This window comes from Miniopterus natalensis, chromosome 10 (genome assembly GCF_054644295.1).
Source record: "Miniopterus natalensis isolate mMinNat1 chromosome 10, mMinNat1.hap1, whole genome shotgun sequence".
Classification (NCBI taxonomy): Eukaryota; Metazoa; Chordata; class Mammalia; order Chiroptera; family Miniopteridae; genus Miniopterus; species Miniopterus natalensis.
The window spans coordinates 4,086,347-4,110,623 of NC_142090.1; the positions used below are offsets into that span (position 1 = coordinate 4,086,347).

Here is a 24,277-nt window from a genome sequence, read left to right on the forward strand (position 1 = left end):
TTCCTCTACCAAGTTCTTCACCAAAATCATTTTAAACGACGGTGTTGGGCGCCCTGGGCATTCCCTTAGAAATGCTTTACAGGCAATGAACCGGCCTCGAGGTCCGGCGGCTGCGATCCCATTGTTGGGGGAGTTCTTTCCGTTTCAAACCAGAGGCGGACGCGAGCTGCGGCTGCCCCGAAGCCGCAACACAGACGGGCCCGCACCCCCGGCGGACCCAGAGCGCGGGGACCACGCAGCGGGCCCCCGGGCGCCGCAGGCAGCGCGGCGATTCTCCCGCCCACCGAGTCCCTCGGGGCGCGGGGCCCACGAGCCCGGGGCGCTGGCGACGCGCGGCCGGCGGCAGGTGCCGCGCGGGTGCGGGCGGTGACTCAGCGCGCGCGCGGCCGTTTCCGGGGGTCGGGGCTCCGCGGGGCGGGGCGGGCGCGGCGGGGCGGGGCGGGGCGCGCGGGCGCCTGCCGTTCGCCGCTCGGGCTGCAGGTGGGGCTGTGCGGCCGCGCTGCCTCCAGGAAGCCTCACGGGCCTGCGCCGGCTCCCAGGATGCAGTGTGGACCGGCCGGGCGCTGACGGCGGCGGCGCGTCTGCGGACCGAGCGGCGCGGGCCGGCCAGCGAGGAGCGCGCGCCGCGGGCGGGGCCGGCGGGCGGGTGGCGCCTGCGGAGAGGCCGGAGCCGGCCTGCGTGGGGCCGCGCGGCGGCGGCGGCGACTTCCTCCGGGCCGGGCCGGACAGCGCAGGGCCATGGCCGACGCGGCCGCGGCTCCGGTAAGGGCGGCCCGTGCGCGCGCGCGCGGACTCGGGGCCCGGGCCCAGCACACGGCGCCGCAGGCCCCGGGGAGGGGCTCCGGGGGCCGGGCCGGGCCGCCGGGCCTGGGGCTGCGGCGAGCGGGGCGCGGGGTCCGCCGGGGCCTACGGCACCCGCCGGCCGGGCCCCCCCCCCCCCCGTTCCGGGATGAGCCCGAGCGGGGCGGAACCGGCCGTCCCCGCGCCGGAGGCCGCCCCGCGCCGAGTTCCTGCAGCCCCCCGCGGCTTCCTGCCCCGGCCCCGCCCGCGGGCCCCTTCCTGCGGGCGCCCCCCACCCTCCCCGCGCCTCCTTTCTCTGCCCCCCGCTCAGCCCCGCGCTCCCGCCCCCGCAGCTCCCCCCAGCGGCCTGGTGGCACCTGGGAGGTGTCCGGAGCGGCTGGGATTCCGCAGCCACCCGGTGCCGAGCGCCCGGCTCGCCGGGGTCCGGGCGGGAGGCGGCCGCCCCCGTGCGTAAAAACAGGCACCGCACCCGCCGGGGTGGGCGCGAGGATGTCCTCGCATCAAGCCCAGAGGGAAGGTACAAAAGGAAAACCCGAGGCCTAGAGAAGTTAACTTGCCCAGGACCGCACCGCTGGGAAGTGTGCGAAAAGACACGGTCGCCCTGCGTTCAGGGACACGCTGCATGGGGGGGGGGGGGGGCAGCAGGCAGGGACCGGGGCAGTAACAGTGCAGACGGAGGTGAGTGCTTCCTGCCCTGGGGTGCAGCATCCTTGGGAGGCGGCGGAGGGAGAGGGCAGGGCCGGCCTTGCCGCGCGCCCCTCGGGGCCTGTGCCTCAGTGATTGGAGCTGGGCTCCTGGGGAAGGCTAGGGTTTCAGGTGGGGAGGACGGCTCCTGGCACCGGCGGAGACGGCAGTGCCAGCCTGTTCTGGGAACGGAAAGGTGTCCTTGCGCCTGAAAAAGATGGCTTTCTTCCGTGGGGAGGCTGCGGGCGAGTTGGAAGGGGTTCCAGTGCCTTGGGCTTCCACCGCATGGGTGAGGAGCTGTTGAAGGATCTGGGGTTCTCTTACCATCCGCTCCCCTCAAGCACGGAGGTGTCCGCTTCCCTGGCAGGAGGTGTCTGTCTTCCCTGGGATAGACAGTCCCATATTGTCCAGCCACCATTTAGTAAGGATCAGGGATTGAGCAAAAATAGTCGCTACCTCCCAGCAGATAGTGTGAAGGCCTTACCCAGGGGCTCCATTAAAGTGGTAAGAAAACTGGGGGGCCTTATTGTTTATAAAGTAGGAGTTGGCTCAGAGGCCCTTTCCTGCAACACAGAGATTGTTATGATGGCAGTCAGGTGCACTTGGAGGCAGAGGGAGTAGGACTTCAGCGGATGGGGAGCTTCTGGAGCAAAATATTGGAGGCCTGGCTCGTATGGCAGAGACTCAGGGGAAGGGGAGGAGGTGCCAGCCCGGTGCAGTCCCTGCAGCCTCTGGAGGGCAGGAGTCCCACACACATCCAGTTGTTTGAGCTCTGCCTGTCCAGCTCCCCCCAGTCTTTTGAGACACAGCCAAAGCCCTTCCTTCTTCAGGTCAGAGGTCATCTGGTCTAGCCTCCCTGCAAACGGCCAGATTCTCTGCTACTCCATCCTTGACTTTCTCTAAGTGAATCCACATGGGTTCCCAGTAGTCACTTCTTTATTTTGCATATAATCCCCAGGCAGGAATAGCGGGACCACCTCTCTGACACGTGGGTGTGGGTGAGTCAGGTGGTGCAGCCCCCATCCAGAACACAACGTGCCCTTTCCTCAGTGTCCCCAACCGCTGGTCATTCAAGCTGCTGTGTGAACTTTCCCTAGACAGGAAAGTCACTGCATGGGGAAGCTCCATGTCTGTGGGCTGGTTGCTGCACGTGCCGAAGTCTAACCTAATGGCATATGTCTTACCTTCCCCTCCCGTATGTAAGGTGTGTCGCTGACCCTGGGGCGGCTACAATAATGTCTGAGACCATAATTCTTCACTTGGGAGGAGAAAAGTAGGAACAGTGAGAGAAAAAAACAGACTCTCCGGGCACCTAGGGGACTCGTGTTGTAGCAAGAAGTCTAACTCTTGGCTGGTGGAGATTTGCAATTATGGTTTTTAATTTGGGTGGCTACTGGGGAGGGGACCAAACCCTATTGTCCTATGGGGAGAGGAATTAACCATTAGATTTTTATGTTTATTGGAAAGACACGAGCTGCTTTTATAAAAAGCAGTTGAGCAGTGCTCTTGTTTGCGCCGTTTTCGTGAGCCAGCTGTTTTTTTTGCTGGGTCATCATCAGTAGACGGTTCCTGTGTGATTATGATGGGGAGTGCTGGCTGAGCTATAGTTAACCTGCAGTTTACCATTTCTCCACTAAAATGCCCAGCAGTGCTCAGGCACCGTCTGTTTAGCAGAACTGCACTGGGCGGCTGCCGCAGGCCATGCGCGGTGCTGTGCAGAGGGGCAGTGCAGCCTGCAGAGGCCGTACAGGAGGATGCAGGAGATCACTGCAGGGCAGTGAGCGCCACCGTAGGGCTCTGCCCGGCATGCTGCAGAGGCCAGGAGGGGCGGCAGCCACCCAGACTTAGGTGATGTCTAAGACGCCCAGAGGAGGTGATCGCCAGGCTGAGACCTGGCACGTGGCACAGGGCATCCCTGCTTTTCACGTATGGGCTCCCACCCCCAACCCAGCTTCCGCACACCTAGGGCACCTGGGCTCATGGAACACGACTGGTGGAATGATTGATGCTGGTCTTCTCTCTCTGTTTCTGGAAGATTTCTCCCTGGACAATGGCAGCTACAATTCAGGCAATGGAGAGGAAGATCGAGTCGCAGGCTGCCCGCTTGCTCTCCCTAGAAGGTAGGACAGGGATGGCCGAGAAGAAGCTGGCCGACTGCGAGAAGACGACCCTGGAGTTCGGGAACCAGCTGGAGGGCAAGTGGGCCGTGCTGGGGACGCTGCTGCAGGAATACGGGCTGCTGCAGAGACGGCTGGAGAACATGGAGAACCTGCTGCGCAACAGGAACTTCTGGGTCCTGCGGCTGCCCCCGGGCAGCAAGGGGGAGGCCCCCAAGGTAAGTTGGGCACCTGGGGTGGGACCACCCGAGGGGCCGTCCCTGTAAATGTGGGTGAGCGTGCATGACACCTGTGGTTCCAGGTGCCCACGACCTTTGATGACGTGGCTGTCTGTTTCTCGAAGCAGGAGTGGAGTAAGCTGGACGAGTGGCAGAAGGAGCTGTACAAGCACGTGATGAGGGGCAACTACGAGACGCTGGTTTCCCTGGGTAAGGCCTGACACTCATTTCTCTGTTCCGTGTTATGTGGGGAGTCCTCAGACCTCTCTCTTCACGCCAGTGGGTTTTATCACAAGGATACGTAAATCACTGGACACTTGGACCATGCAAAGAGGTGTCTCCTCTTCCTAAAGGTGAGCACCAGGTGACTGAGTTGAAAGCTCCCTTCCACCTGGTGAAGTTCATGGGATGCCGGAGCCAGGTGGGGTGGCCCCTCTCCCCACCGGGGGTGGAGCATGGCTGTTTCTCTCCTGCTAGAGTTGGAATGGAGAAGGCACCTACCACCGAGATCCAGGACACATTTGAGAAAGACTTTCTTTTTTAGCTTTCTCTTACTAAGTTACGTGGCCTTGACTGTGACACTTCTGGGTCAGTGGAGAATGTGGGCAGACCATGTTTCTTATTTTTAAAATATGTTTTTATTGGTTTTAGAGAAAGAGGGAGAGAGAGAGAGAAACATCAATGAGAAACGTCTGTCGGCTCCCTCCGGCACACCCCCTCCTGGGGATCAAGACTGCAACTCGGGCATGTGCCCTGACCGGGGTCGAACCTATGACCTCTTGGTCCATAGGTTGATGCTCAACCGCTGAGCCACACCGGCCTGGCCAGACCATGCTTCTTGCAGCCAGCGCTGCCTCCACACCCGAGACTTTGCTCCCCTAGACCCTGGGGCTGCTGCCGCTCTCCTCACGTGGTATCCCCAGAAGGCTGGCTTCTTTCTTTCCGGGCTTGTTTCCTTTGGGGATGTTTCTGTGCGACCCCAGATACGGAGGCAGTGAGGCATCCTTAGTGAGGATGGAGCCGGTGCAGGGTGATGTTACAGTTCAGTTTGCAGAAACGTGCCGCTGCTTGATGTGGAGGCCATCCCAGAGTTCCCTCACCTCGGCACTGGGGCATTTTGGGCCGGAGGATCCGTGTGGTGGGGCGGCACATCCTGCCCTCCGCCCGCCGGGTGCACCTCTCCTCCCGCCCGCAGTCGTGACAACCAGAAACGTCTCCCTGGGGACAGAATTGCCTGTGGCTGAGAGCACTGCTCTGTGTCAGTCAAGAAATTTCGTTTCTTGGCTATTGCTGGCTTCCCAGGCTGCCTGTCCCTGACTCTGGATGGAGCCACGTGACAAAAGCTCACCTCTGCGTCTTTCCTCAGACTACGCCATCTCCAAGCCCGAGGTCCTCACCCAGGCCGAGCAAGGCAAGGAGCCCTGTGGCTGGCGCCGCGCGGCCCCCAAGGTTCCAGATGTCCCTGTGGACCCGAGTCCAGGTGAGGAGCTGGGTGGGGGCCAGGGAGTCACCGGGCAACCCGGTGGGAGCAGAGAAGTAAAGGGCCGGAGAGGGCGTGGCTTGTAAGCTTTGTTTTATAGTCGAGTTATGACCAGCCCCCTGTTCAGCTAATACTCGGGAATGCGTCCCCCAGCGTGGAAACAGGCGGCAGACCCAGTGTTTTAGGAAAGGGACAGAGCCATTGGCACTGAGTTAGGGAAAGAGAAGGAAGGACATTGATGGGGAAGGTAGGCGCCTGTTAAAGACAACATTGAATTCAGGCATAGCTTTTCGAAGAGTCAGCCTCTCCATCCAAGAACCACATCTCATTGAAATTCATTAGTCTTCGCAGAACATTCACCCATTAGCCACATGTTAACCACACATTTTGCTGTGATTAGAACCACAGATTGATTTAAGGTGAACCTGGATACTGGATATTACTCACTGTCTCACATTTTCCAGGAGCCAGTCAGCACCTTTGAAAGTTAAGGAAAGGACACGTAGATGTGTGACACAAGCCACACGACTGAAGTGAGGCCCTGGCCAGGTGGCGGGGGTAAATGACAGCGTGTCCCTTGACGAGGGAGGCCCACCTCCTCCTTGTCTGTCCCCGCTGCCTGGGTGTCCCTTTCTTCCGAACACCTGTGTTAACTGAAGAGTCTCGCTGTGTGTAATTTGTGGGGAATGAAACGTGTCTTCTGTGTTTGCTGTTCCATCGCGATTAGATTTTCACTTTTCCAAGGGCAGATGGTGTACAGAACCGGCCACGTCGGCGGCGGTCAGCACATTCCCCTGGTCAGGTGCTGAGGACAGTCCAGAAGCCAGAGTACAAAATGACAGGAAGAGGGTTATGACACAGGGCTTGCAGTTGCTTAGCCTGGGTGGGAGGTAAACAGCGTGTCTGTTTTATTACATTTACAACACATATACGTGGGCCTCTCTGGTTCCCACACTGTCATTTAATAAGAGTGAAAGGGGACCTGGAAATAGGGTGGCGGCTGGCAAGACCCCACTGAGCCCTGCCCTCTGTCTCTGCTTTGAGCGTGTCATCAGGCACCCTGTATGGCCTTAACCCCCTCCTGCCCCTGTTCAAGAAGCCCTGAGCAGCTCACACTCGCCCCCTCTGGGCTGGGTGCAGCCCCTGTCAGACCTCCTTTCCAACTTCTCTCCAGCTCTGACTCTGCCGTGCTTTGTGGAACTCGGTCCTCAGCAAGACCCTCAACCCTCAGGCTCTTCCTGAGCATCCCTGCCCTGCCATCCTTGCTGAGATGAGACCTGGGTCCCTGGGGGCACTGCATCCCCTACGGCCTCCCCTTGCCCACATCCCTCTGCCCCTGGCCCGGCAGGGGCTATTCTGTGCCAATCTCCCCCCTCCCGTCTCTTCCTGTGAACACCCTGTTCTCTGTTCCTTTGCTCCCCCCACTTCCTCTCTGCCCCCCCCACTTCCTCTCTGCCACCCACCCCGTGGTCATTCCCCTGACTGTTGGCGACGGTAATGTACCTCTTCCACCACCTCGATGTCAGCACACCCTCCCTGTCCTCCTGTCCTCGAGGATCGCTGTCCTAGTGCCCTGACTCCAGCAGCTCTCCTAGCCTCTGGCTCCTGCGAGGCCCTGGGCCTGCTGCCTGTTTGCCCAGCTCGGCCACCTCTCTCTCGTGGCCCAGCCTAGGTTCTGGGCCCGTCATCACTCCCTTTGCACACATTCTCAACTCCCTCGCCCCTTGCTCATTGTATGCACCCGGCAAAAGCGTACTCCCGGTTTAACCTGCCGGTTCTGCACCTGCTCCCCAGCAGCCGCATGTGGCAGAAGGAAGCGCCAGGCGCCCGCCCCCTCTCACCTGGGGTTCAGGGCAGTCAGGTGTCCACTCATTCAGTCTCCCAGAAGTTGGCCAGCTGTGGCCCACAGGCCAACTCGCCCACCGTATGTTTAGAATCGTTTTTATATTGAAAAGACGTTATTTAGTTGAAAAGTGAAGCAAAACGCTGTGACTGTCCTCGCCGCCCCACTTGCCGCCTGCCTGCGTCTGTGCCCAGTTCTCTGTCCTCTCCCGCAACTGTGACAGGCTGTCAGCCTTCCAGTCAGGACCCTCCTCCACTGGGCTCATTCCCATCGGGCCACCCTCTCAAGGACTGCGGCCCAGCTTTTCTTACGTGCCTCCCTCGTCCCCACCAGCATCTACCCCCCCCCCCGCTCGTTCCCCGCCTGGACACACACATTCCTGTCACCCGCTTCCTCTGCCCCCCCTCTGTGCCACACCCCCTGCTGCTTCCATCCTGTCCTCTACTCCCCAGCCCCTTGCCCCCACTCCTGTCAAGACAGCTGGGGGCCTCCATGCTGCTAACAGCCTGTTGCCCTCCCTGACCTGTGGGTGACATTTGCCACCCTAGATGTACTTTGCCTGACGGGACACCCCGCCTCCCTGGTGTTTCCCCCCACCTCACTTGCCACTTTTCCTTTGCTGTGTCCTGTAGCTCTTTCTGGCCTAACCGTCCTCTTGCTGTTCCCCCAGCGCTCCAGGTGCCCGTCTCCAAGCCTTTGCACCTGCTGTGCCCTCTGTCGGGACCACTCTTCAGATGTTTTCTTGCTCGATCCATTACTTACCTCCTTTGGGCCTCTGCTTGAATGCGACTTTCCCCGATCACCCTATTTGAAGGTGCAGCCTGCTCCCCGCCTGGGAGTTCCAGCCCCCCTCTCCTGCTTTGTTTCATGACAGATACCATATTTTATGTCTGTGGATTAATATGTATATTTCCTATTTATTTGCAGACCTATGTATGTCTGCCCCCCCCCCCCGCCTCCCCATTAGAGTATAAATTTCAAGAAGGCAAGAACTGTTACCTGTTTTGCTCATAGAGTCATCCAGGCATCTAGAATCCTGCCTGGCCCAGAGCAGGAATTCAGTCAGTATCTGTTGACTGTACGCTGTGTTTTGTCATTCGAAATATGTGTGCATGTGAAAAACATTCCTGATACAATTTAAATTCCCTCTTAGATCTCAGTGTCATTTGTCCCTCGGGTAACCATCGTCCTCAACTTGGCTCTTATCCTTTCCACCCACATTTTAAAACTTCCTTTGCGTCCGTACGTGGCCGTAAATAACGCATAACACGGTTGTCTGTGTTTTGAGAAATTGCATAAATGTCGTATTTATCACTCAGTATTCTGCGTTTCAGATTTATCTGTCTCGATGCATGTAGATGAAGTTCATTCATTTTCACAGATGCTTCATATTCCAGAAGCAACTGTATCACCGTTTATCACCCATCCCTCCACTGAGCTCCCTCTGGTCCTCCCGCACGCGGTGCTGCGGTGAGCATCTTGAACGCGCCTCTGTCCACGTGCTGGCGGCTCCGCAGGGAACAGGCCCGGGGCAGAGCCCTGCGTGCGCCGCGGGCCCTCCTGGCCCGCACCTCCGCCTGGCCACGGGGCTCTCTGCTGCTGCCCAGCGCTTAGGAAGCACCTGTTTTCCTAACATCTGTGCCCACTTTTCAGAATTAGATTTTTTTGCCCGTTTGATGGAGTTCAAATCGTGTCTTGTGTCAATTTGCATTTGAAGTTGAGTGTCCTTTTCATAGGTTTATTTGGTTTCTTCTCCGGTGAAATGTCTTTTTCTGTTTTTCCACAGTTGTTTCCTTTTTCTTACAGATTCAGGACTTCTTTCTAGAGGTTCTAGACACGAACCCTTTCTTCTCAACGCAGAAGGTTGTTTCACTGTGTAGCTCTCACACAGAAGTTTGAATTTGGGGCGGAGTCAGCATGGCAGTCATTTTCTTTATGATCGGTGCTTTTTTGTCTTAAGGCACCCTTCCCCAGCTCGCCCCAGCTCGGAAAGACATCCTGCGGTATTTTCTTATTAAACTTAAAAAGTTTTGCTTTTCGCATTTAAGTCTTTAATCCATCTAGAATTAATATTTGTTTAGATTGCAAGGGAGAGTTAAAAATTTTTTTCCCACACATGGACATCTGATTTTCCGACAGAGTTTGCTGAATATTCTGTTTTCTGCAATGATTTACAGCAGCATTTCCGTCACAACCCAGGAAATCAATGGGCACACATGGTTCTGGGCTCTGTCTTTTTTTTAAAATTGATTTTAGAAACCGAGGAAGGGAAAGGTATAGAGAGATAGAAACATTGATGAGAGGGAGTCATTGATCAGCTGCCTCCTGCACGGCCCCTGTTGGAGATCAAGCCCGCAAGCCAGGCATGTGCCCTGACCGGTTATTGAACGGTGACCTCCAGGTTCATGGGTCGACGCCTAACCGTTGAGCCACACTGGCAGGGCGTGGGCTCTGTCTTCTGTTTCTTTGTCTCTGCCCATCTCTGCACCCTCACGGGCTGTTGGAGCTTCCTAGGAAGCCTTGATTCTAGGAGACCAGCCTTCCCTACTCCCTCTTCAGAACTTTTCATGGCTATTCTTGGGCCTTTGTTCTCTGTGGATTTGACAATCTTTACATCAAGGTCTCAGAAAATCCTGTTTGGATTTTTATAGGTATTTCACTTTACAATTTCGTTTCCAGAGAATTACCCTCATTCCCACACTGAGCCCCTCTCTCCATGGGAAGCCTTATCTCCTGAAGGCTTCTGTGTGCTTGAACAAGTTTTACCGTTTTCTCCCCAGAGTAGTTGTTAATTTGTATTCTGAATGGGATTTTTTTTTTTTAATCGTCACCTGAGGATATGTTCTACTGACCTGAGAGAGAGAGAGAGAGAGAGGGAAACATCGATGTGAGAGAGAACATCGATTGGCTGCCTCTCATACTTGCCCCAACCAAGGAGCAAACGCACAACCCAGGCATGTGCCCCGACCGGGAATTGAACCCACGACCCTGCATTGCACTGATGATGCTCCAACCAACGGAGCCACACCGGCCAGGCAGTATTCCGAATGGGGTTTTTAAATCAACTGCATGTTTTAAATAGTTGTTACAGGTGAATAGCTATACTCTTGACTTTGTTTAATAAAAGAAATATTTTGCTCAGCTCTCCTTTTAGGTCTAATGACTTGTCTATTTAGGTTCTCTTAGATTTTTTTATGTGGACAGCGGTACCCTCTGCAGGTGACACTATTTTTCTTGCGTAGCAGTCTGGCTGAGATGTCGTTGAGTAGAGGTGGGTGCTTCTAGAGTTTCAGCAGTAAAGATGATGTTTGCCATAGACTTGAGGATTCTCAAGTTTCCTTCCACTGCTAGGTAAAGTTTTTATTGTGAACAGTGTCACACTGGATCAACTGGTTTTCTAAAATATAATTTACTGTGTATCTTATGTAACTTGAACAAAATTACATACAGGAAAAAATTCAGGTAAAGTTTAGAGAGAGACAGTAAAGCCCCACATTCGCAACTCCCCAGCATAGGAAATACGTCACGACCAGACCCTTCCGAGGCCCCACTGTCCCTGGTCCCAAGCGCCCCCCCCCCCCCCCCCAGATACACAGAACATTCAGAAACACACGTGCTCAGTCTCTCGCTTTCTTTACCTTTTATTTCCTGTGCATCTATTCCTGAGTAGCGCTTAGTTTTGCCTGATTTTGAACTGGATCTGAATGGGGTCAGACTGTACATACCCTTCCTTAACTTGCTTTCTTCATTCGACGTTATGCCTCTGAGAGTCACCCCGTCGATGTCGTAAGGCGGCCGTTCGATCGTGGCCGTGACTTTCGCCGCGTCCCCATTCTCTGTTTTCTGAATTTGTCCCGTGTTCCTGCTGTTTCTCACCTTTTTGCTTCTAAGAACGAAGCTGTAGTGAAAGCCCCTGTGTAGAAGGTTCCCTAGGTGTAGACTCGGGAGCGGGAGTGCTGGGTCCCAGGAAGCGTGATGTTCGACTCGCCCAGGCGGCGCCCGGGACTCCTCCGAGGTGCTGGGACAGTCAGCGCAGCCCTGGAAGCGCCTCCGTTCCGACTTCTGCCCATCTGGTGGGAATGCAGCTGGTTAAAACCTGTCGTTTAAAACGTGCATTTTTCCTGATCAATGTGATTGGACCTTGCGCCCTGTTCACGGGCCACTTCTCCTTCCTCTCCCGTGAAATACCCGTTTGTCTTTTGTCCGATGTTCTCTTCAGTCGTCTTCCCTGTACTTACTGATTTAATTACATGTTCTGAATGTTACTCTTCTTGTCGGGTGTGTGTATTGCTGATGTCTTCATCTATGGTATATTTTCAAGAACAGACGCTTTTAATTTAATATATTCGGATTTTCTAGTTTTTACCTTTATGGCCTTTCCTTCTTATGGAGTAAAAATTAAGAAATTTTCCCCTACCTTGAAGTTGTGATACGCCATCTCATATTTTCTACCAAAACTTTTGCCTTCCATGTTCAAGTTCTGAATCCATCTGGAATGGATTTCTGTGGCAGTGGGGGGTTGGGACCCCGGTTCTTTCTCACGAGCATGTCTCACGAGCCTTCCTCTGCAGTCTTTCAGGTAAACTTTCAAACTACCTCATCAAGTCCCGTGAAAGTCCAGGTGAGATTGTGGTTGGCGTCGCTTTCATTCTATGAATCGTTTTGGGTAGAATTGGCCCCTTTACTCTAATGAGGCTTGTTATCTGTGAATATTATAAGTCCCTCCATTTAACTCACCTGTAATGCCTCGATGACGTTTTACAATTTTCTCCAAAAAAGGTCTTGGAACATTTCTTTGTTAGATATACTTCTAGGTGCCTTGTACTTTTTAAAAAGATTTTTAAAATTTTTTCTTCTTTCTTTTAATCCTCACATGAGGATGTGTTTTTACTGATTTTAGAGAGAGAGGATGGGGGGGGGGGCATCAATGTGAAAGTGAAACATTGATGGGCTGCCTCCTGTATGTGCCCTCCTGGGGATTGAGCCTGAAACCCAGGCATGTGCCCTGACCAGGAATCGAACCCAAGACCTTTTGATGCACTGGACTACGCCCAGCCAACTGAGCCACACGGCCAGGGCTGCTTGTTGTTTTTTTAGTCACTGTTGTCAGTGATACGTTCTTTAACTTGCATTTTCTGTTTGACCCACTTATTTATTATTATTGATTCTCAGAGAGAGAGGAACGGGGGGGGGGGGAGAGAGAGAGAAACATGGATGCGAGAGAAACATCGATTGGTTACCTCTGCTCACACCCTGATGGGGGATGGAACCTGCACCGGAAGATGCTCCAGCCAGCCGAGCTACCCGGCCACTGATTTTTAACCTATCTCCTCTGTTTTAATGTAAACACACGAGGCTATAAAATTTCCTCTAAGTACCATTGTAGGTGCAGCCCACGTATTTTGATAAACAATATTTTCATTAGCATTGGGTTTCAAATATCTTCTCATTTTTATTATGATTTGTCCATAGAGCTTTGGATTATTTAGAAAGCAAATACATAGTTAAAAAAATTTTTTTTAATATGTATGGGGAGTTTGGAGATACCTGTTATTGATTTTTAATTTAATAGTGTTGTAGTTAGAAAATGGGTGCATAAAATACGAATCTTTTCTGTTTTCCTCAATGTTCTGTGTGGCTTATGTTTTCCTTCCCTTCAGATTCTACATATGTCCATTTGCTCAGGTTTGTTAATAGTGTTGTTCAAATTTCCTGTAACCTTTAGTCAGTAAGATTTATCATTACAGAAAGAGGTGTTTTCGAAATTCCCCACGAAGAAGGTAGATGTGTTCATTTCTCTGGAGTCCCATCAGTTTTGCTTTATTATTTTGAAGCTATGTTATTAGATTAAAATTTTAGGATTATTTTATCTTCTAGGTCAATTTAACATTGTGCAATACTTTTTTGTTTCTATGAACATTTTTCTTGTTAAAGTCTCTTTCATCTGCCGTGGTATAACTACATCTTTTTTTTTTTTAATGTTTATTTTGGCTTAGTATATCTTTATTTTTTTCCACTGCTTTTGCATCCCCTCTCTCATAAACAGCATATAGCCAAGGTTAGAATAGGCAGGCTCCTTCTGCAGGGCAGGTTTTCGCTTTTGTTTTAAGTTGTTCCACTGGGAATGTTGCCCTTTGGTGTGTGTCCAGGGTTATGTGTGTGATGGGGGGTGTCTTCAGCCCACCCTGCCTGAGCCCCTGCTTTTTACACTCCTCTGCCCCAGATGCACAGCATCCGTTAAAGCCCAGGCAGTAGGGGGTCGGGAGATGCCATACAATTGACCGTGGGTGATTTAGGCTTTCTCAGAGGTCCTGACCTTGTTTATTTTCTTTACTTTATTTCTAGGTCATCATGCTTTGCTTTTTTTTTTTTGAATTTTTTATAGTTTACCCAGCACTTCTAGATACTCCTTACTGGGAGGGACTTCTCTGTACACCTGGCTGTATACCAGAAATGGAAGCGTTCAGTGCCACTCTCCATCTGTTGAGATGATTATATTTTGTTATTAATTTTTTAAAAATATATCTGTATTGATTTCATAGAGAAGAAGGGAGAGGGAGTGAGAGAGATAGAAACATCAATGATGAGAGAGTCATTGATCGGCTGCCTCCTGCATGCTCCCCACCAGGGATCAAGCCCGCAACCCGGGCATGTGCCCTGACTGGGAATCGAACCAAGATCTCCTGGGCGATAGGTCGATGCTCAGCTGCTGAGCCACACCGGCCGGGATCATCTCTTTGTTGAAAATATAATACTGGGTTTGGTTTGTAATTCTTTCACTTAGAATCTTGGCATATCCATTTATAAAGGAGATTACCTTATAATTTTTTTTTTAATCCTCACTCAAGGATATGTTTTTATTGATTTTTAGAGGGAGAGACAGGGAGAGAGGGAGAGGGGGAGAGGGAAAGAAACGTATATCAATGTGAGAGACAAACACTGATCGGTCGCCTCCCATATGTGCTCATACCAGGGATCGAACCCAAAACCTAGGTTTGTGCCCTGACTGGGAATTGAACCCAAAACCTTTTGTTGTATAGGACGATGCTCCAACCGACTGAGCCACCCAGCCAGGGCTCTTACAAATTTTATTATATACTGTTCTCAAGTTTGTGCAAGCACAGTGATACTGGCCTCATAAAATGAGTTGACAGATATTTTCCCTCAGCGTTTCGAAGATTTTCATCATCTTCTGATGCCCTGTTTGCCAATGGAAATCTCCTTTCAGTCCAAATATTGTTCTTTTCTCTTTGGTACCTTTTAATATTTTGTCTTTGCTGTTATTCCATTTTATAGAACATTGTCGAGGTTTGTGTTTTCTTATTTCCTACTTAGGAATTTGCGTGTTCCTTCAAATTGTGGGGATAATGCCTTCAATTTGGGAACATTCTCAGCCATTATTTCTTACATATGTATCCCTCCCCTCTTTGCTCACTTCTCTGTTCTTTCCTTCTCGGATTTCTACCAGCATGTGTGGGAACTTTGCACTCTGTCCTCCATGTCTCTTACTTCCCTTTCATTTTTTTCATTTTTTCATTTTTTATCTCCCAGTGCTGTGCTGTGGACTATTTCCCCAGATCCATTTTCCAAGTCACCAATCTTCTCTCTAGCTGTGTTAGTTCTATTGTTAAGCCATCCATTGAGTTTTTCATTTATTTTGTCATTCATAGAATGACAAGTATATTTAGTTCTTTTTAAGATCTGCCTTTTAAAAAATAATTTCCTGCTCTTGCCTTAGAAATTCTGTTCTTCCCTTTATTTATTTGACTGTTTTAGACATACTTACAGTATCTTTCATATTAATTCTGATTTGTAAGTTTAGTTTTTTAGTAAGGGCTCCTGTGGGGCAAGTTTGCATTTGCCTGTGCTGGGCCTCCCAGGTTGCCGTGGTTCTCAGTCAGTCTTCCCATGAATTTCTCAGGTTAGGGTCTCTGCACCTTGTGGGCAGTGTGAATTCAGTGTGGGCATGGGATTTGGTTTTCTTATGGGTGGCTTTCCCACCCATGGCCCTGGACAAGAAGGCAGCTTCCTTATGGCCCCTCAGGTAGATTTTTCCTGGTCCCCATCTCACAGCTGGGACAGAGCCTTGGGGCTCCTGGCTTCATCACGCAGCTCAGGTCCGCTCTTGCCTCACATAGATATCAAAGCCCCAGCCCCTAAGGTCTGCATCCTGTCCCAACAATTTCCTGGCTCCCACTTGAACTCTTAATTTGACTTTGTGTTTGCTCTTTGATTCTCATACCTAGAATCTTTCTTTTGTGCTCACTTAAATACGTGTGTGTGTTTAAAGTGAGAGCAGAATCTCCCTGGAGCAGCTGTCTTCCCCGTGCACCAGTGGTCTAGCCCTGAGAATGCGCTGGTGTGTCCCTCACTCTTTCCCCTCCCCATGTGCTCAATGCCATGCTTTGCCCAGGAGTCCCTGAGGCCCGGTTTGCCCTTACTTCCCTTACTACCAGGCTCTCTTGCTGTGTGACCTCTGTGCGGTCCATTTCCTTGGCCAGCTGTGTCCCCACCGTGGGGCGGCGGTCCCTGACGCTGTGCTTACACACTCTCCCTTTCTTAGGCTCCGGAGCCCCGGTTCCTGCCCCTGACCTCTTAATGCAGATCAAGCAGGAGGGTGAGCTCCAGCTCCAGGAACAGCAAGCTCTAGGGGTAGAAGCGTGGGCAGCTGGACAGCCAGATATCGGGGAGGAGCCGTGGGGCCTCAGCCAGCTGGACTCTGGAGCAGGAGACGTCTCTACAGATGCTGCTTCTGGTGAGTAGCTCAGACTGGGAACAGACTCCAGGAATGAGAGGCAGAGGCCAGGGCAGGCCCTGGGGGAAGGAGCTCCTGGAAGTTGAATTGTGGGAGCTATGCGCTCTCAAACCTCTGGCCTGACTTGCTTAAAATGTTCCCCACCTGAAGAGAGGGCCTGCACCGAAGGACACCCTGGGCCCCCCTGGATTTACTGATGCTCTGGTCCTGGTATTTCTCTGCCTCACCTTCATCAGCCACACTTTTCTTGCCCCCAGCATTGGGCATTTAAGTCACCAGTTGCCTTATATTAAGAGGGGCTGCATGAAATAAGTCATTCACGTCTGAGCCTCCTGATGCCTCCAAGAGGGGAGCAAAAGAAACCTGGGTGCAAGAGCAGTGGGGTCGTTACGTTTGTGCAGAAAGCCCAGGGTGGGGTCTTGGGATCTGCCTGCTCCTCCTGTCCCCTGAGGTTTTTCTGCCACTTCTGTTCTCTAACCCACAGGCTCTGGTCTCTTCATTGCAGGCGTCCACTCCAGCTTCTCAACCACTATCCCACCGACTTCCTGGCAGGCGGATCTCCCTCCTCACCACCCCTCCTCCGCATGCTCAGACGGGACCCTGAAGCTCAACACAGCAGCTTCCACGGAAGGTACAGGTGGCAAAGGATGGGCGGAAAAGGCTCGCATCTGCTCTGGAGGCTGCCTCAGCCGGGCTTCGCTCTTATGTGCTCATAGGCTGATCCCTTGAGAGGGTGCACCTCCTGCCCAGACTCGGGACCTGGCTCCTCTCTGGCACGGGGAAAAAAAACTAAGCCAGAGCACTTCTTAGGTATCAGTACGACCAAAGACAGGTGTCCAAACGCCAGAATTGGGAAGAAAACTTGCAAATTTATGTATTATTTTTCTATTCACTTTTATTTTGAAGGCCCGATATCTGTTACTTTCTATTTTAGCACTCCAAAAATGTGCTAAAAACCTAGATCCCTGATATAAAACTTCAGGAAATGAAATTCAAGTACATTTACATCAAATCACATCCTTACTGTTTTACTAATATTTGTATGATTAGCCAGCTGGCCACATTTATGGGATGCTTGCTGCTTGCTGAATAGCATGCGAGGTGCCTTCAGACGTGTTACCTGGTGTAACCCTTATACAGCCCTGTGACCGGGGTGTTCACAGATGTGCTGTTGTTTTATCCTGCAGCCCTGGCTGGGTGGCTTGGTTGGAGCACCATCCTGTACACCAAAAAAAAACAAGAGGGTTGCAGGTTCAAATCCCCGTCAGGGCACATACCTAGGTTGCAGTTTCAATCCCTGGTTGGGGCGTGTATGGAGGGCAACCCATCAGTGTTTCTCTCTCTCTCTCTCCCCCTCCCTTCCTCTCTCTAAATCAACAAAAACATTAAGGATTAAAAAAAAAAATTATCCTGCATCCAGGGAAGCCCCAGTGCCACGTGAGATCCTCCTGAGTAGTCCCAACCCGGTGCCTTTGCCCCTCGTAGACATTGCCACCGGTGGTCAGAGTTCTTTCCTCAAGATAAATTCTTGAGCAGCCTTAGCAGCCGAAGTAGAAATGGAACCCAGTGAGCAGATGGGATGGTTGCTTTACTTTCCGTGAAGGTTCTAGAACAGGGGTGTCCTCAGGAAGGGTTTGAAGCAGCCTCCCGGCCACCTGGGGGCGCTGTGATGTGCTGGATCCTGCGGCTTGGCAGCCGGGGCTCAGCTGCTGGTAGAGGGGCGGAGGCGCTGCTGAATCTCCTGATGAAAGGACCCGCTAATCGCTCAGCGGGCCAGGGGACAGAATGATAACTGGTCTTTCTTGTCTTTCTCAGCAGATGTAAAAATTGTGATAAAAACCGAAGTCCAGGAAGAGGAGGTGGTGGCCACCCCAGTGCACCCTACTGACCTAGAGGCCCACGGGACCCTGTTTGGACCGGGCCAAGCCACAAGGTTCTTCCCCAGTCCCGTCCAGGAAGGCGCCTGGGAGAGCCAGGGGGGCGCCTTCCCCGGCCAGGACCCTGTGCTGGGGCTCAGAGAGCCCGCCCGGCCCGAGCGGGACATGGGGGAGCCCAGCCCCGCCGTGGCCCAGGACGAGACCCCGCCAGGGGACTGGCTCCTTGGGGGGGTCCGGTGGGGCTGGAATTTCAGGTGTAAACCACCTGTGGGTCTGAACCCGAGGACTGGGCCGGAGGGGCTGCCCTATACCACCCCTGACAACGGAGAGGCCGTGCTGGACCCGGGCCAGGCCCCGAGGCCCTTCAGTGACCCCTGTAAATACCCCGGCCGGACCAAGGGCTGTGGCCACAAGCCAGGCCTGAAGAAGCACCCGGCGGCGTCCGCGGGCCGGCCCTTCACCTGCGCCACGTGCGGGAAGAGCTTCCAGCTGCAGGTGAGCCTGAGCGCGCACCAGCGCAGCTGCGATGGGGCGGGGGCGGCGGGGCCCGCGCGCGACGGCAGCGCCCTGCGGTGCGGGGAGTGCGGGCGCTGCTTCACGCGGCCGGCCCACCTCATCCGGCACCGCATGCTGCACACGGGCGAGCGGCCCTTCCCGTGCACCGAGTGCGAGAAGCGCTTCACCGAGCGCTCCAAGCTCATCGACCACTACCGAACGCACACGGGCGTGCGGCCCTTCAGCTGCACCGTCTGCGGCAAGAGCTTCATCCGCAAGGACCACCTGCGCAAGCACCAGCGCAACCACACGGCGGGGGCCAAGGGCCCGGCGCGGGGCCAGCCGCTGCCGCCCCTCCCGGCCGGCCCCCCGGACCCCTTCAAGAGCCCTGCCCCCAAAGGACCCTTGGCCTCCACGGACCTTGTGACCGACTGGACTTGTGGCCTGAGTGCCCTGGGAACCACCGATGGCGGGGACCTGTGAGGCACCCCAGGGTGGCCGGGGTCGCCTCAGCCCTCTGACCCTTGCGGGGTCACTAGTGTAAAAAAAAAAAAAAAAAAGGTCCCGATTCCAGAGGTCAGGGTGGCCGCCAGTGCAGAGGCGGGAGTGGAGACTGGGGGACCACATCCCCCAAGTTGCTGAACTGATCACTGGAAGAGAAGCTCAAACGATTCGGCTCCCACCTCTCCATAAAGTAGAACTCTGATTGTGCAACTGAGCACCATAGACTTTTAAGTAATTTAATTACGAAACCTTTTTTCTAATTCTTGGAGACGCTGGAAAATAGTCGTAGTAGCAGTTTAAACTCTGTAGCATACTTTTGGTTTCCGGGGCGTGTGTTTATGTGGGCTGTGTCCTTACCAAGTCTGAGGGTCAGTGTGTGCTGGAAGGTCCGCGGGGCTGGGGACAGTGAGGAGGGACTGGCACCTCCCCCGCCCCCCCCATGGGATGGTCTTAGCACAGAGTCCTGGGGGAGCTGGGGTGCCAAGCCTCCTGGGAACTGAGGCCAGCTGGGCGCTGTGGAACCCCAGCCTCGTGTCAGCAGGGAAAAGGACTCCTTGGGGAGCAGTGAGCTCCATTCCCAGCTTGCCTCCACCTGAAAAGGCTCCGAACATGTGTTTCCCTATTACGGGCCACCAGCTCCCCCTATCAGAAGGGAGCTTGATGGTATCCCCTGTAGTGTGACTCCTGGGCCTTGGAAAGGAGGGTTATCTGAAAACAGGGTTAGGGCTGCAGAGGTGACCAGGCAGGGGTAGTGGGTGCCGTCACCATCGAGGGACCAGCAGAGAGGAACAAAGCCTGGCCTGCCGAGCCCACCTGGAGCTGCTTTCCACTCCAGCAAAATGCTTCTGTGTCCTATGTGTAGTGTTTTTTCGTTGTCAAAATGCTTTTGCATCACATCTCATTCGATGGTTACCGTGACCTTGTGAAACACGAAGGGCAAGCCTTTCTTGTTAGGATAACAAGGGGATACATCCTCAAAGGGGATACATCTCAGCCTTGCACCGTGGGGGCCGGTGGGGGAAAGCCTCAGGTTAGACGTGGCTTGTCCTCCCAGAACCTCGGTTTGGGGGAGGAACGCTTTTCGTTTTTGCCCTCTCAGAAGATCTGTCCCACACATGCATGAGCAAAATCGTAAGGCCTCAGGCTTTAGCCGAGCCGGGGCCTCCCTGGTGTGCGCGCTCCCAGCGAGGTCCGAGATGCTGGGTATGGGTGATGCTGACATCTAACGCTGCAATCGGACATGGGCCCAGGTTTCTTGGTTCTACCGCAGTGCTGACGCCGCCACACAGTAACCATTCCTGTTTTGTTGAAGCCGCCACTGGATCCCTTATCCAAAACGGGTGACTTGTTACCCCCGCAGAGGCAAGGCCAGGGCTGCTGTCCACTCAGCTCCCCCTTGTGTACTTTTGTTAGGCAGTAGACTAGTTAAGAAGATTGTTTCTATGTACTGTATATTTTGTACCTGTTTACACCTCTAATTGATATAACTGATATTTTGAAAAACAAATGAAGAGGAAATGCCCTGTTAAAATAAAACCTAACCAGCACCCAGGCAGTTTGGTGGGTTCTGTTCTTAGACCTGCGTCTCCGGTGCTGGTGCCTCTAACCACGCGCCCCGCCCCCCGGAGGCTGTGTGCTCAGCTCCCAGCATCCTCCCCTGGCACCTGGTCACCTTGGACCCAGGGAGGTGACAGCCCCTAAGAGCTAGGAATGGAAGATTCTAGAGAAGTCTGACTCTGGAGGTAAACTGACACTTGGAGGGGAAATCAAAACGCACCCCGCCGCTGCTTCACGGCTTATGTAATTTAATCTTAAATGTAATTTGATACAATGTACATGAGGACAGGAAGGTCAGGAAAAAACTGCAGGACATCAAAGCAAAGCTGATGTGGATGTTTTCCCATCTCCTCTGGCTGGGCCAAGGCGAGGAGGGGACGGGCGATGCCTGGCGTTGTTGCGTCCCTGGCCTTGGAGTGAAGCCCTCCCCATGGCATCAGACCCAGGCTGACACCCCTATTCCCACCAACCAGAGTTAACAGTTGGTAACGGTCATCGCATGTTTTCATCTCCTTCGCCGCCCCCTTCCCAGTCCTCACGCCTCCTCACTCCCTCTCTCCCATGTGCTCTGCGTGCAGGAAACTTTTCATGCCAGAACCTCAACCGTTTAGCGGTTCACTAAATGGATGACTCGGAAGCCCCTGCTCGGCTGCACTCGCCAAGAGCGAGAGCGTGGGAGGAGAGGGTTCAGACGAGGGAGGGGGTTGAGTTCAGTTTCAGTCGTCCCGAAGGGGGTTCCCAATCAGTACTTAGGGAAACCACCAGTGGCGGGGACCCAACACTGCTCCCAAACTTCTGGGAACCCTCGCTCTGAACCCACTGCTCTGAAGCATCCTGTTCAGGCCAAAGCACAGTGGTCCCTTCCTAAGTTAGTCCTCTTGCTGCTGTGACAAATGACCACAGACTTTGTGGCTTAAGCCAACACAGACTTGTCCTACAGTTCTGGAGATCAGAGGCCAAAATGAGTTTCATGGAGCTAAAATCAAGGTGTCAGCCGGGCTCGTTCCTCTGGAGAGTCCAGGGGAGGATGTCTCCTTGCAATCTGGCCCTGGTGAGGTAGGACTCTTTCCTTGCTCTCATCTCCTGTGACTCTTGCATCTCACCCTCTAGGTCAGGGGTGGGGAATCTTTTTACTGCCAAGAGCAATTTGGATATTTATAACATCATTCTCAGGCCATAAAAAATTACCAACTTAAAAATTAGCTATGAAAAAAGCTAGATTTATTGAAATTCAAATCCCACCTGTAGTTGCCTTGGCAGGGCCTGGCCAAATGGCCCTCGGGCCGGATGATCCCCACCCCTGCTTTAGGTGCACTGAAGTGCCTGCCCTTCCCTGAGCACGTGCTGTTCCATGTCTCTGCACATGCTGTTCCCACTGTATACAGTGTCTCTCCTCCCCTCGCCCCCAGCCACCTTACCCCTCAGGTCGTGGCTTAGTGTCACCCAGCTACGGCCAGTCTCTGCAGGTGGAACTGATGCCCCCCATGTTTCTCCGTGGACCCTTGCTCAGACTCCTGTCAGAGTGTTAGCCTCTCCCTGACTTTGTATATAATGTGTTCCTAGAAATGTGTATAAAGGTGTATGTGTAAAATGAGGCGGTAGACTCACCACAGGAAGGCTTTCTTCCCTGACAGCTATAAAACTGAGTTCCTGACTTGGCGTAATCATCAAACTCCTGAGTATTGTACAACCTATATATGATTATTTAAAAATATTAAAAGCACAATTTAGACATTAAATATACGCAGTCAAATAATTTGTCTTTAAAATTTTTTTTGATCAGAAAGTTAAAAATGCACATGTTGTGGACTGAACCCCCTGAACACACTCCTGATACAAACATTTGGAAATTCCAAGTGGGATATAACAATATTAAATACAGAGCTAAGATAGGAATGTAGGGAAATCGTGTGCCAGAAATGAAGACAAAACTGAGCACCCACCATAAGGGTTTGAGGAGATGCCGCACCTACCTGGTGTGGGGTAAGGAGAAGGGCACGTAGGCCTTGGGCCCATGAAGGTACGAGGTTGGAACTGACGCCTCCAGATAAAGTCCCTTGAGGGCTTCGTCTTCAGGAAGTACACAGTTCAGTAAATATGCATCCCAACACCAAAAGATGTATCCTCAGGAAGTGGACACTGACAGCAACAGGTTTGCTGGCGAATGACACCTACGAAAGGTAAAAGGAGGAAGCGGGGTTTTGCAGGCGACGTCTCAGACCAGGATGTAGATCCGACATCTGTGAAAGGAGAGGAGAGGAAGCAGGTTCAGACAGCAGGGACATGAGCAGCTCTGACGACGTTTTAGCCAACTGAACACAGGGTTCTAGAGCAAATACTGCCTGTTAGAGGAGTCATGCTGGGCAGAAATGACCAGGCCGCAGGGCCCCACCCACTCACAGCGCTCAGGCTGCCCAAGAAAACTGTGGCCTTAGCTTAAAAAGCTAAGGCATTACCCTGGCCAGTGTGGCTCAGGTGGACATCGTTCTGTGCACCAAAAGGATGCCGGTTCACATCCCGGTCAGGGCACGTACCCAGGTTGTGGGTTTGATCCCTGGTCGTGGTACATTTGGGAGGCAGCTGATCGATGTTTCTCCCTCTTCCTCTCTCTCAAAATCAAAAACAGCCTGGCCGGACGTCGCTCAGCAGTTGAGCATCAACCTAGGATCCAAGAGATCGCGGTTCGATTCCTGGTCAGGGCACATACCTTGGTTGCAGGCTCAATGCCTGGCCCATGTGGAAGAGCAACCAATTGATGTGTCTCACATTGATGTTTCTCTCTCTCTCTCTCTGTTTCCCTTTTACACTCTCTGAAAAGCAATGGAAAAAATATCCTTGAGTGAAGATTAAAAAAATAGTAATTTTTTTTAATTAAAAATAAAAAGCCGCCCAGCCAGGCATGGCTCAGCGGTTGAACGTCGACCTGGGATCCAGGCGCTCGGGGTTCGATTCCCGGTCAGGGCACATGCCCGGGTTGCGGGCTCGATCAGTGACTCTCTCATCATTGATGTTTCTATCTCTCTCCCTCTCCTTTCCTCTCTCTGAAATCAATAAAGATATATTTAAAAATAAAAAATAAAAAAAATAAAAAAATAAAAAGCCAAGGCATTCCCTGAAGGAGTTAATAATGAGGCAATCAGTTGACTCACTCCTTGCTACTGAATGGTAAGTTCTTGAATAGAGATCCGAGTGGTGTAACTCCACGACGGCTGGGCTCCGGGTAACGGTAGCGGATGGGGCAATATCTTTCTTGAAAATCCAAAACCACAGCTATTACCTCATGAAGGCTGGGATTCAAATTTACATCCCACAGGACTGATAAATTGACACAGGAACTGGAGTTGGGCCAATGCTAGCACTTGAGGTTTCTGGCTGAAGGGAGCTCAGAAGCAGGAGGAGCTGTCCCACAGTCCAGACGTCACAAGCCCGGCTCAGTGTAAGCTCACACTCAGAAACTGCTAAAGCCACAAGGAAACAGTCCACCATTAGTGAAAATACAGCAAACTAGGATCAAGGATCCAAGCAGCTCAATTCATGTAAATACCATCCAAAATAGAACATAAGCGTGAGTGGTTTCATAAGGTACGAAACCAACGGGGCAGAAAGTGGATGGAAAGGCACGGTAAATAGAAACCACCAAACCTTAAGAAAAATCAAGATACTATTAAAAATATTTGAAAAAAAAATTCTAAAAATAAAACATATAGTCACTGAAATTTTTATTATTATTATTTACTTTTATTGATTCTAGAGAGAGAGGAAGGGAGAGGGAGAGAGAGAAACATCAATGAAAGACAGTCATCGATCGGCTGCCTCCTGCACGCCCCCCACTGGGGATCGAGCCTGCAACCTGGGCATGTGCTCCGACCGGGAATCAAACCGGGGACCTCTTGGTTCATGGGTTGATGCTCAACCACTGAGCCATGCCAGACGGGCAGTCACTGAA

The 24,277-nt window shown here is 52.7% G+C and overlaps 1 protein-coding gene across 5 annotated transcripts; it reads left to right on the forward strand.

Moving 5' to 3' along the window:
- Positions 1-707: 707 nt before the first annotated feature.
- Positions 708-20,321, forward strand: ZNF746 (zinc finger protein 746). Of its 5 annotated transcripts, none has more exons than XM_087820945.1 (7): positions 708-762; positions 3,521-3,820; positions 3,904-4,030; positions 5,187-5,300; positions 15,707-15,898; positions 16,404-16,529; positions 17,714-20,321. In XM_087820945.1, exons 1-7 carry the CDS (start codon positions 739-741, stop codon positions 18,751-18,753), a joined length of 1,923 nt encoding a protein of 640 aa, XP_087677071.1. In that variant the 5' UTR covers positions 708-738; the 3' UTR covers positions 18,754-20,321. The 5 variants fall into 5 exon arrangements, with proteins under 5 accessions (XP_087677071.1, XP_087677072.1, XP_087677074.1 ...); XM_087820946.1 differs by having other exon boundaries at positions 17,717-20,321; XM_087820948.1 differs by having other exon boundaries at positions 3,949-4,030.
- The last annotated feature ends 3,956 nt before the right edge of the window (positions 20,322-24,277 follow it).